We start from the raw sequence: 13,954 nt of genomic DNA, 5'->3' as shown, positions 1-13,954 counted from the left end.
TTTTTCCTTTGCATATGTACAGTTCGAAATAAAAGACTTCTTTTTCCTATAAAAGTAACTATTGGACTAGACATTTATTAATAGTGCACATTGTGTGCACTGTGAGTTATAAGTCGCCTTCACTTACCTGTATCAAAACGTCACCCCCCCACCACTGAGGGTACCTCGTCCACAGCAAGCACTGACACTCAAGTGCAGAATGGGAACTTGGTCCAGTTGTTCAGGACCTGCTGGTAGGTGGTGTTGACTGGCTCTGTGTCCATCGTCTGTGTCTTCTGTGCCAGAAGTGACATTGTGGTACATATATAGGCGCCGCCCGGAACGCTGACTTCAGTTACTTTTTATGATTTTCAACACCAGAAACGTAGAGACATGGAGAACACTGACCACTGGTGTATCAAAACTAGGGCGCTGAGAGGGGTCATCCCTGTCCCTAGAAATCCGTTCGCAGAGTGGGAAGGATGGGTGAGCCGGTAAGGAATCTGCAGCTAGATATAGAATCTACCAGATAAGGCTCTACAGCAGGTAAGTTTCTGTTCATATGATAGCCAATTCTAGCAGCAGACTGCTTATCTTTTTAATAGAAACCCAAACAATACAACCCCCGGAGATAGGTCTGCAAACAAATTTCAAACAAGAAAATCCTGGAGGACTGTACATGCACACAGAGCAAAATAATTAGAGGGCACATTGATGAGGTTCAATGTAGATCACCACTCCTACAACAGTCCTATTTAAATTCTGTGCCACTAATAAGCAATTTAACATTATTAATGTCAGAGAGCTAATATCCACTATGAGACTTAAGAGGAAGTTGTCCGTCCCACAGAGTGCTAGAAGACAAAACATGGCCCATTTCATCTCAAGAGAATATGGAAAACAATGTATGAAAACATTAGAATGCTGGAAGTTCCAGCGAAGGTGATGGAGCAGGACAGGAATAACAATAGTTGGAGGGAGGTCTTCTTCTTGAACATTCCCTGGTTTCTAAAGGTTTAGGAGAAATATTATATTAGCATTATAGCTCATGCCACACCAGTTGTTCAATATCTGCACCCCTTTGTATGCCATTCTCTGTAGATCAGGTATATAACTCAGGAAGAGGGTATTTTAAAACTGGTGTAGTTTTCAGCGGTAGGCTATCAAATTGCTAAGCATAATTTCCTGCATTTTTGGGCAATAACTGCTGTTACTTACCATCCCGCAATTATGGGCCTGAGTGGAAGGTGAGGGCCAATAATGAGGAGATGGTAACTAAGGGCAATAAGGCAATGAGCACTCCACCCCTAAAACAAATTGGGAGCGCTAAGCGAGCACGAGCTGTTTCTTTTCTAATATGGTATAAAATTGCTCTACTTTCCTGCAGTGCTCAGATGGCTATCATGGCCACTCCCTTTGTTAAGAAGAAACCCAAATCAGTCACGAGAAATAAGAAAAATATTAGCTTACTTTACTCCACTGGCTTTTAGGGGAGAGGGTTCCTACTCTTCCGGAACTCCCAGACCAATACACACCAGAGGATTGGCTGACCAAATCCCATCTATCCATCCAGGATGCTAATATAAGTTATGTGATGGTGAGACCTTTGAGGAGCTAGAGTGTGCTGCTGGCAATCATAATGTTTTGTGTACATACTTTGTGCAGTCTCTTACCCATCACTTTCTGCCGAGTACACTACGGGAAGCTTGTTCTCGCCCTCGATTCCCAACTCTTGTTGTGCCGTTTCCAGATTTCTTTCAAAGGTATCCACACTACCGATATTAAACCAGACGTACTGCTACAATAACAAAACACAAAATATATCTATTATATGTGGAAAATGAATTCATAAAACATTTGTCATTACAAAAGCTGTTGAAACTGTAGTGCTTTTATACATCACTTTTGTGTCTTATGAATTGCTTTATTTCATATTTTATACTTTATTTGTTTTTATGTGTTGTTAATATGGTTTTTCTTTTATGGATATTTGATTATCTGAATAAAGATATTTTTGTCTGACTGACTGACTAGTCATTACAAAAGCAAGGCAAATGCAGAGGTTGCCATTTAATACAGCCAAGACATCTTGTAGAATTCTACCTATTGCAACTAATCTGACTTATAGAATGCAGATGGCCAGGAGTACTACAATGCCCAAGAGGGGGGAATGTCTCTGACATCCAATGTGCCAGTACTAATGTATTTGTACAGATTCCTATAGCATGGCCCAGGCACCAGACTGTGTCACATTGTCATACAAAGGTGCAGGTAAATGAGGGGAAAAACACACTTGGTAAACGCAGTTGTATTATGGAGCAGCATCTGAGAAAATTGGGAAGTCTGGCGTGATTTTTAATTAGCGGAAGTCATGGAAAAAGGGAACAGTGAGTCCACCCTAAAGAACAGCTGGGAGGAGCTGAGCAGATGCAAGCCATAGCTACAATATGATTCCAACAGACGTGTTTCTGCTATTGGTGTGTTACTCCTGGACACAGTTTTACAGACCAATGTGTACTTCTGATGCAAATATATGTTCTTTCAACTCATCCCTTGAGGCAATGGTTTTAAGATATTCAATGTTTACATCAATGCGCCTTTGCAAGCATAGTACATAGAATTCTGTAAAATGGATCAAAAAACAAATGTGTCTTGTTCTTGTTACATACACCAAGGTGATATGCATAGCACCGTCCTAAATCTTTAACTAAATCAATAGCCATAGTTGCTCTTAGGTGATGGTTATTTGCTACCAACAAAGGTAATATCTCGCCTACACATATTCTGCCCTTCATTGTATTGCATGAAGGGCAGAGTATGATCAGACTTTCCAATGTGCATAGACTTGTTAGTGGTAAAGGCACTCATTGATTGCAGCAGTTGAATACATTTTTCAAGTCAGTAAGTGCCAAATGAGTAACCGAACATTTAAAAAAAATTTGAGCAGACAAGGGGTTCAGAGGGAAGCACATCTTTTGAGATCTAACTGGAGTGAACATCTAAAAATGTAAGGCTCTGCTGGGTGGCAACAGTAATAGTTAGGTATTGAGACTGCAACCCACCAAGTGAGAACAGTTCATTGTCCTCTGGAGAAGGGGGGAATTCAAGACTCTCCTCTTAAATAATAGTGTTCTTCTTACACACCCTTCTACGTGAAAGCACTACAACCACTGCCTTTTCCTTTGTTTAACACAAACTTCATTCTCTTTGACATTTTCCTCAAGTGAGCAATGCCTATTGCGTGTGCCTGGATTTTCAAAGCTACAAAGGACAAAAATGGGTTCAATCCCTAACATTTACCAAACAGCCTGACGGGAAACAATATCTGGATGCATTACGGCGTGACATCAGAACAGGGTATGGAGACTGAATGCTCATATAATTTTGTAGGACTTTGCCAGGGTTGGATGAAAAAATATTTTGTGTCCATGAATTAACCAGATTGTGAATTTGCAGAAACATTAAAAGTGAAACACATTAAAAAAGAAAACTATTTATTGTATCTTCTCAATGAATTAAGAAAAACATAAAAAAGCTTCAAGATGTATTACCCCTTCAATAGGAAAATTTCCAGGAGTGAAAACCACACGGACATATCGCTTGTTCACCACTTCAAGCCGGTCCACCTGCAGAGCAAACAAAATATTATAATACTTAATTAAGTAAAAAATACACAAATGTTACTAACTTACTGAGGGTGAACAGGTACAATGTACAAAGCACAGGTGAACATAGATACCATTTGGCATGCATCACGGTGCAGTTTTTTTCATCCGTTCAATGTAAATGCATTTTTGCCGACATTTACCATGCACAAAAACAAAATGACACTCTGAACATCATAAACAATGCTCAGACAGCCTGAAGACCACATGTGGCCAACGAGAGAATCATTGGGTTAAATAAACAAAATAAATTAAATTATCATATTGCACAGCAACCTATGTTTTCCCCTCTTCATATTTTGACTAGCCATGTTGTGAACTTCCATGAGTCTGACTTTTACAAATGGTCTGCATTTTTTGTTCTGCTGAAATCTTTTAACTGCATACTTTCTGCACCCACGTTATTACAGAGTAGCTTGACCCAACCATTTTCACACTCTGATTAAACATAACCAATGACCAGTTTGGATTGTTAAAGCAACGCCATTTTGGTGACAGAACTGCAATGTCACAACTGACCAGGACTATGTACATTACCTCCGAAAAAGTGTAGATGCTACCGGTAAGGATGGAAGGGCAGGAGGATCAAGTTCGACTTGACTAATTCTTTTTTGGGCCTTGGAACCATTCTTCTTACATAAATAGAAAATCATACGAAAAATGGCTAAAAATATTAAACTACTTCAAATGGCGGCAGAGGCAGGGCTTTCTAAGAAAAACAATTTTGCAGGATTTTAAAAGCCAAAACTGTCTCTAGGTCTGTGGACATTCATGTTGGCTTTTGTGAAGAAAAAGTTTCCTCAAGTTATTCATACATTTATTTGAGATAGAGCGGCGCAGAATGGCCCACAGCAGCCAAGTTCCCACACATGCACAACACAGGCACAGTACATGCAGCAGCAGTGCAGGCCCCCATACACACAGAACAGAGGCAGCATGGGCTGCAGTGGCAGTACTGGCGGCTGGCATCTATTGGGGTGGGGGGCTTAAAATAATATATAGAAGAAAAAAAAAAACTTACCTGAACTCTGCGACATCCTCGCGCAGACCTCTTCTTTACACATAGGAACTGGAAAAAGCAACTACCTCAGCCAATCTAGGGCTCCTCTCACCAGCATGAGAGCTGCTGGTTGGTGGGAGGGGCCTCACGCGCGCATGTGTAGCTGGCCGTCACAAGACGGCCGTCCAAAAAGACATGCGCTCTTAACAGTGCCATATTAGCCCACCCTCCTCCCTGCTGAGTGACCTGCTTCTGTCACTCAGCAGCGGACCAGGCCTGATGCTCGGCTCAGGACGGGGGACTAAAACATTTATTTCTTGTCTTTGGTGGGATTTTTAAGTAGGGCGACGATCATTCGCTCAAACGGAGGAGCCGCCTCTGAGTGGCAGAACACAATAACCGCACACACGCAGAACAGGTACAGCAGTCCAGAAAGCAGCAGCACATTCTCCCGTCGCACACAGTACAAGGGACACCTGTAGCAGAAGCACAAGAACCTCCCACATACAATGAACAGGTAGAAGACAGGCAGTAGAAGAGCAAGTTTCCCCACACAGTGCTGGCGTAGACAGGGAGCCAGCCGGATTCCAGTCCTACTGGCTATTCTTATTTTGGAACCCCATTACAACGAGTGAAAAATATCAAAGAAAAGGTGTTCAAGAAAAGCAAAATCCTGGTATTGTGATTATTAGCACCTGATCTGCCCTACCCTACATTGCTGCTGTGTGATGATGCTGCTGTACGATCAGATAGACTGAGAACAAAAGCTGTAGCGAAAGAGGGCTAGGAAGAACTGTGGCGAGTCCAGGAACAATGCATAACCGAGCTCAAAATATGTATGTTAAATGAGCTTTCAAGCATATTTAGGGCTATAAGTGGGGTGCAAAAAGTGTGTGTGGTCTTTGGGAGGGTCTCTAAAAGGAGAGTGATATATGTAGCGTAGGGCATGGCTTAAGAACATGAATTACGTTTCTTTGATTCACATGGACTGCCGCCAGACCGTATTTTGGTTCTTCTCTAAGCTTTCTGTTATCACATCCAGATTTATTACCCAACAACTTACAGTCATCTAAAACCAGCTAAGACTATAGGTTTTGTCAATGGTTATCGGTTTAAGATAAATGAGTAAAAATGATTTTGTTATAAATAATTAATATTGAAAATGTTTCAATTATGAGACCGTGAATTAAACATTACTGAGGTCTATGGTAGGGGCAGTGGACTTCAGTGTCACAACCACTCCCATTATGCTCACTCTGTGTTAGACATGTAAGCCTCTTTTCTCTTGGCATCTCCTCCATCTGCATATATTACACCTCTTCTTTTTCCTCTTCAGCACCCTCTTTTCTTTCTCTCTTGAATGCACTTCCTTGTATCTCCTTCACTTCACCGCCCTCAAACACACAACACACCTACTCATCTGTAGGCACTGCATTTTCTTTTACTTCTGGCTTGTAAATATTTTGACATCTGTGTATCTCCTTCACACACATTTGAACAGAATCAGAATTGCAACTTGAATGCATGACCACAGCTCTGTGTACACTACAACGTGGCCGGTTATAAACACCTGGAGGTGGCTCAGATCGAAGTATGCACTATCCATAAGTAACATGCTTCCCAGAAAAATTACTGCAACAAAACATCCTGGAAAAAACAAACACTAATAGGGAATGCAAGATTAGGCAAAAAAAAAAATTGAACTATAAACAGGAACTAAATCGGTGACATGGATTACCTTGGTGTATTTCACATTAATATTTCTAAAATCGTTCAGTGTTATTTGGCAGTCAAGTTAAGGACATGGTTTTAGTGCCCAGTTTCAGTGTAGGTTTTTAATTTCTACTGGGTCTCATACCCGGAGGGACCCGGCCCACTTTAAGCTCTGAGCATATACTTTCCAGGGCTATGTTGCGGCAGTCAAAATGCTTTTCTATGTGCATGTGGTTGCACTCATTTAACAATATAACTGTTTAGGGTAACCATGATAGTTCAATAAAAAGAATGTGTACTAAATTTAGAGACTTAAGTTACATTCTTTGTGAAAACAACTTGCTATGTAGGGGGCTAGCATGCAACTATAAAAAGCAAAGGGAACTGTTGACGTCAGCCATTGGTGCCCTGGTTGGCATGGTCTAACTGCACATTGAGTTCTGTATTCCGCCTGAGGCTGGGGTTGAAGTGGAATGAAAAATGTATGGGGTCTCTAAAAGAGCGTGCCCTCTTTAAGGGTGTTACTTCAAAATGTAAACTACATTTCTGTGATTCCTTTAGTGTGCCACCTAACTGGTATTTTGATGCCTCTGTGAGCTTTCTGTTGTTGCATCCAGATATATAATACATCGACTGGAATACACTTAAAACCAGACAGGACGATTGGCTTTGTCAATGATTGTTTGCTGTTTAAGATAAATCAGTAACAATAACATTTTGTTTTAAATAATATAGAAAACATTTCAGTTTTGAAATTATATTTTATACCTCTTCAGCCCCCTCTTTTCACTCTCTCCTAAGTGCACTTCCCTGTATCTTTCATTTATGTTCACCTTGTCAATATTTTGAAAACTGCGCACTTCCTTCACACACATTTGCACAAAATCACGATAGCAACTGGAATACGTGATCACTGCTCTGTGCGCTTTGCAGAGAGGCCAAGGATTGGACGACCATGTATTCTGAACACCTTTCTGACCCATTGGCTAGCGCTGTGTGAAACTCGCACTGCCTTCAGCTTCAATTTAAGAGCTCTCAATTGTGGCCCATTATAAACACCTGGAGGTAACTCAGTTTGAAGTGTACACTATTCAAGAGCAATATGCTCCACAGGAAAAAACCTATAAAAACAACAACCCAGAACTACCTAACACAATGCAAGATTAAGTAAAACACATGATATTTAAACAGGAACTAAATCATTGACATAGATTACATAAACTTTTTTTTTACATTCATTTTTCAGGAATTGATCAGTGCTTTTACGAGCTAAGTTAAGGAAATTGATAAAGGGCTCAATAGTAACCCTTGCCAGTGTCTGTTTTTGTTATTACTTCCTGTTTTGAGACCTGGAGGGACCCGGCACACTTAAAGCCCTGGTCAGAGCTAACTACAGATCTCACTGTCCCATGTTCTCCCTAGTTTCTGGTCTCAATTCACCTTCCCGTATAACAGTAACATCAAATGAGCCCTCTCAGTCTGGTGGGCTGAGGACTCGCCTTCCCAGACTGCATCTACCTGCCTTGTTGAGGAGGTGGTGGTGCCTGGTTTCCCGGCACCATATTAGGCTCACTTGAACCCTCAAGAGCGGGACGTGCCCTCTCGGATGGGTGGGCTCAGGAGTTGCTGTCACGGACTGCATCTGCTTGCCTTGCTGAGGAGGAGGTTGCAAATGCAAAAAGAACAGATGATGGACAGAATGCTGACTATATCAAACATTCACCTCCAGACACAGATCTGGGTTAAATACTTCTTTTTTTTGCACACCACCCTATTCCAGTTTAGAACCAGTCATATGCACATCAGTCTTGACCCAGTACAGTTTGAACTGCCAGGCCAGGCCCTCCCTGGACCAGGAACAAGCATCCTGGGACCGGTTTTGGGGTATCACCTCTCATCAGCTAGGCTAGCTTGAATCTGGTGGTGTAGCGAGCATGGGACCCAGATCAGGGCCAGGCTTCATAGAAGACTTACTCTCACCCCGCAGCACGAGACGTGTTCTCTTGATCTGGTGGGCCGAGGACTCAGTGCCCCACTCTGCATTTGCCTGCCTTGTTGAGGATGAAGTGGGCCTAGCTTCATGGTGCCATAGTAGGCGCATTTTCACCCAGCAGCATGGGGCACATTTGCTCTGTCTGGTGGGCTCAGGGCTAGCTGTCCTAGACTGCATTTGCCTGCCTTGTGGAGGAGGAGGCGGTGTCTGGCCCCATATTAGGCACACTTTCATCCTGCAGTGCAAGGCTTGCCCTCTTGGTTTGGTGGGCTCTCTGTGCCAGACTGCATTTACCTGCCTTATTGAGAAGGTGGCGTGCCTGGCTGCTTGGCATCACATTAGTCACACTTTCACCCCACAGTACGGGACGTGCTCGATCGGTTTGGTGGGCTCAGGACTTGCTGTCCCAGACTGCAACTACCTTTCTTGTTGAGGAGGCGAGTGGCTTCCTGGCACTATATCACGCTGTGCCCGGGCTTAGACGGGCTAGTCTGCGCCCACTGGAGTCTAGACGAGACTGGGATGCCCCACCCCTCCTGGTTTTATGTTTTTGTTTTCTGGATAGGAATAACGCCTGCCAATTATGGGTAACAGGAAGGGGTCTGTGCTCAAACGGGGTAGGGGCAAAGTGGCTTTGCTAGCTTCCTCAATTGCATCTTATCTCACAAAAGCCATGGGGTTATTAGCTCAGAGATTAGAAGAGTTGGGGGGGGGGAAAAGAGTCTCCTCTGTTAGACGGGAGCTAAATAATGGTTTACTTGAAAACAACAACTCCACCATGGTCAGTGGTGGTATTCAGCCTGCAGACACGACAGCAGGTTCCCCAAATAAGAGAGGACTCTGCCCCACAACTAAACCCAATCTCAACCCATGTGCTCTAAATCACTTTTTATTGTTGATTACTGATGGTGGCTCTTCTACAGTGTCTTTGACATTCCCACACACACCATCCACATCCGCCCAAGAGCGATCATGCAAATGAGGTTAATCTTGCCAATTCTAATGTGCTTTGTCCCATTAAATCCTGCTCAACCACAAATAAATTAAAAGATGGAAATGCTTTAAAGTACAATTTAGTCTGCAATTTCACTAAATTACATATGAAATAAGAGACCCTGTTAATGATTTATTTTACCCTGATATTGGACAAATTAAAGACTTTGGAAATACAGACTCAAGAAACACATTACCGATTATTGTCCTATAGAACTCTACTTTGAAAACATTGGACAGAGTTTTGCTCTAAAGGTAAGAGGCCTGGGCAGTAGAAATTGAGGTCCTTTCTCAGATGCAATATGGATTCCGCCCGGGTTTGGGAATGGTGGAGCAATGGCTCAACCTTCACCCGATAAAAGGGAAATACATTAATGCAAAGAAATAATCATTTCACATGGTTTTCATGAACTTAATTAGTGCTTTTGACCTAGTGAAGCATTCAAAACTTTGGCAGCTGATGGAATCAGTGAGGGTGGCGAAAACTTTAATTACCATTCTAAGGATATTACATCACGATACATCTGCTAGATTACATTATGGAATTAATGGGGCTTTTACAGAAAAAATAGGTTATTTTCCTTATACATTATTGGACTGGAAAAATTCCTAATTAATTGAGGGATAGATTGGCTGCAGGTACGGAGTCATCCTGTTCCAGTGTTACTGTACGCAGACCATACCATGCTACTCTCAAGGACGGAGAATGGCCTTCAATCTTTTCTCTGCCTTCGCTCTTTTTGAGAGGGATCGAGACCTGAACATTAATCTCACTAAATCATATGTGATGACGTGGTTCGAAGGCAACTAAGATTAGATCCCATTTTGCAGCCAATAAGAAGTTATGGAGAGTAACCCATTTTTCATATTTCGGTACACCGTTTTCATCGTTCCTAGAATGAAGGCATTTGATAGCCACTATAACTTAAGAATTAAGCGTAGGGCTAGGGAAATCCTGACACCCTTTAGAGGGAGAACAAATTTATGTGCCACTTATTGGCAGTCCCAAAATCCTGCCCTAAATTAATCCGCCACTCTGAGATTGGTTTACTGTATATTTTTATATTTATTTAAGCTCGACCTATCTTGTTGTGGGTGTCAATTTGGGCAACATTTGAATCTGGGTCCTGCAAAGGAGTTATCAAGGAAAGTTTGATATCGCTTTCATGTTGTCCAATGATATAGTTGTAAAACATACTTCTGCTATTTTGGTGGTCCCTGAGCGGTTTCAACTAGAAAGCATTGATGGCACTACCAAACTAAGAGTGAAGCACTTGTTTTATGGACATCAAGAGGAAACAAAAGTTAAATGGAAATACTAAATCAATCATGAGGGAACATTGTGTGCGGATATTGTCACAAGGACCAAAACTTTATTATCTGTTCGAAATGTTCAGTACAAATTTTCTTTAACACATCTTAGGTTGAAAACAGTGCACTTTCTCTTAGCACTTCCAGCACCAGCCACTTGGTTTCAAAATATACCTGTTGTCCATGTGACAATGTCTCTAAACAAAGCACTTTGCACATCACGTTACTTTGCACTCTGTACAGTTTTCCCCGGAGATTGTTTTTAGTCCCTTTATTTAACAATTGTATTATCCGGGAGCATGAATTGACAATGCCTATCACCCAACAGCTTGACCCTCAAAGTATTTTTAGTACAGTAATTCGTTTTATTCACTTAGCTTTGAAAATTATCAAATCCTATGGAACTAATAATTATGTATCTATCCTTGGTTAATGGGTTTTATCATTCCATTGATGTTTTTAAGTATTTATTTGCATCTATTATGTATGATTTATATGAACTGTTGTGCTGTTATGGCTTATCTATAGGTAATAAAGATTAACTAACAAGCTAGCGCTAGAAACTAAGATGCACAGGAAAGCTTCATCAAATGGTAATAGAACTTCAGCAGTATTCATTTGCGCTGTCTTTACCTATGAAATGGTGCTATGAGACATGCGAAACACAGAATAATCAGCAGCAATAATGAAGGCAACCACTTTCTGTGTGTGCCTATACCAAAGCCATGAAACACAACTCGCTTAGATGCAACAGAAACCATAGGGCTTACTCCAAATCACTCACAGCCTGGGAACTAGGTTGATTGTCATAATTATACCCAGTTCGATCGTGTCTCACCTATGATTTCCCTGCCTTGAAATAGATACCACACTATTTAGTGCTTCCACAGCTGAAGTACAAATATTTACCTAATGCCCCAGGCAGAGGTCTCAGCCCCAGGGATCATTACGTTTGCTCCACCAGAAAAGTAGCAGAGAGTGCTGTCTTGACAAAATGTGCCAGCAATAGTATCGCCACAAAAAGGTCTGATTGCCTCATATTAGTCGACTTGTCCACTCCAGTTATCCTGATGTTATTTCACCTACAGTGAGCCTTATTGTCCTCAGTCTTTTCCGCAATGGCAGCCACCAGCTTCTCACTTTTTTTTATTTTTACTTTTCTGCGGTGGTCATGGAGTTTTCTTCCAGGTCTGATACTCTCCTTTCTGCCCAATGTAGATGTATGGTCTAGCAATCTATTCTCTCAGTCTCTCCAACCGTATAGTAAGAGCCCAGTTTATGGTCGATCGAAGCCAGGCTAGCTTTTAGGTCCTTCAAAATGGTGTCTGTTGAGGAGGCAGGTCCCTGGGATCCCTCTAGCCCTGCCTCTGCCACTCAACCAGAGGGGCCCGATCTCTGATCCAGTGTCTTACAGTGATGAAAAGACAAAATGCCCTGCTTGGAGTCTGATGTGCCAATGCTGTAGGCACGTGTATTGTACGTATCACAAGTGTCTTAGGTATATATACAATCCAGCACCGGGTCTGCCCAAACAAGCACCACAATGGGGAGACTAACTGTTGAAAGGAGGAAGAAAGAGTCAATGTACAGGGTCTGAATTCCACAAGTGATGCGTTGAAATACTGATGCTCCCGCCCTCTATTTGTTTGAAAAGGCTCCCTTGAGCTATTGAGATTACACGCTCTGGCTGAGGCACCTGTTCCAGTGAGTGGTACAGAGACCTGAGAGGACTTTGGCCAGCATTTCCAGTACCCTCAGAACAATGTGTTGCTCTTTACTGAAAAAGGACTACTATCCTGAAAGACATCTCTAAAGATATACAGCACTGGCTCCACCAACAAGGGTGACAAACTAAAGACTGTTACTGAAGTGTTATTATGCACTACACTGAGTTTACCATGATGCATTGGGGCGAACTGACTGCTGGGATGTTAGGCAGTGTGCTCCCATCTTCTTTTTGTTTAAATACTGACGTGGACTGCCAAAAGGGCCGACCTGATACTTGGCAAGAGCCTTTGCCCAGTAGAACTCCTCACTCACACCACATTATCTTACAAAGCATTATCAGGCACCTGAGAGGTCCCTCTTACTCAAATCAACACCATGACCATACTACAGTGACATCTAAAGTGCATCTGATTTGGCCCACTCCCCATCGTACTGCAATCCTCTCCTATCTCTAGATAAGCCTCTGGGCTCGGTCCAGCACTGCTCGCAGGCAGCCACCCGGCCAGGCAGTCTACCCAGAGCAGGGTCCTCCTGCATTCTCCCATGTCCATCGCCTCACAAGGTTGGCGGCACCACGGGTGGCCTCAGGCCTCTGTAGCACACCTGTGTAAGGCACTGCCTACCTGGATCACGGGCCACTCATGCATCAGATTGGATTTATTTTTAAAAGCCATCCGGAATGCAGCAACAGAAGCTCATCAAAATTAGCTAAATGAAAATGAGTAAACTTAAGATTTGAAGAATACAATCTGGCAGTAAACTGGATGACAATAAGCACAGTTATAAAGTATAAATTTTCAGCAAAAGCAACAAAAGTTCACACAAAAACTCATCAGGTTTATCTCAATAGGAGTATGAGTATTCAGTTCTCCCGGTATAAAGTGTAACTATTACAGAAGTAGAAATTACATCCCAGAAGTGGGTTGATTTCACATAGATCACTGGCTCATGGAGTGCATTGTACTATGATTCACCATTTGTGTGTTACCTTGCTATCAACTGTTAAACCTGATTGCCTAATAAATGCTTTAAAAAAGAAGTACATAAAACTGAGGCAATGATTTTGTATAATCAAAGCTTTCTCAAGTTGCGCTAACTTACAAAACAAGTGCAGAATGCTAACAGAAGTGCAGGTTCATAGACACAAAACAAACACAAAGAGATGATGGATGGAGCGCTGAAACTTTTCAGACACTCACCACCAGTCACAGATCTGATCTGGGTTATAGCAATCATCGTTCTTTAGCTCACTGTGCCACCGCAGTTCAGACCCAGCCATATACAAATCAGTCTTGACCCTGTTACTCATACAAAACATAGTACAAGCAGCAATAGTACAAGACACATGGCAGAGCTCAAGCAGCGGTGAAAGCTTGACTCGCATATCAAGTTTCCTTAGGTATAAGCATGCAACAGGTGCAGCATATACAGGATCAATACAAGCTTCCTCACAAAGAACAAGTATAGCATAGGAAGTAGCAGGGCAATTTGGGAGCTTGGTCTCCAGTATTGGGCTCCATTTAAGGGTGAAAGATGGGTTAGTTACCAAAACATCTCAAATGGAACTGCATG

General features: G+C 42.2%; 1 protein-coding gene across 1 annotated transcript in view; it reads right to left on the bottom strand.

Moving 5' to 3' along the window:
• Positions 1 to 13,954, bottom strand: part of AFG3L2 (AFG3 like matrix AAA peptidase subunit 2) — a 233,440-nt gene that overhangs the window by 162,423 nt on the left and 57,063 nt on the right. The window contains exons 6-7 of the mRNA XM_085606063.1: positions 3,531 to 3,605; positions 1,653 to 1,777 (exon numbers count right to left, since the gene is read on the bottom strand). Coding sequence (XP_085462189.1) covers positions 1,653 to 1,777; positions 3,531 to 3,605 — 200 coding nt within the window. The remainder of the gene's footprint in view (positions 1 to 1,652; positions 1,778 to 3,530; positions 3,606 to 13,954) is intronic.

Source organism: Triturus cristatus, chromosome 5_1, assembly GCF_964204655.1.
Source record: "Triturus cristatus chromosome 5_1, aTriCri1.1, whole genome shotgun sequence".
Taxonomy (NCBI): Eukaryota; Metazoa; Chordata; class Amphibia; order Caudata; family Salamandridae; genus Triturus; species Triturus cristatus.
This window is presented reverse-complemented; position numbering and strand designations above follow the sequence as displayed.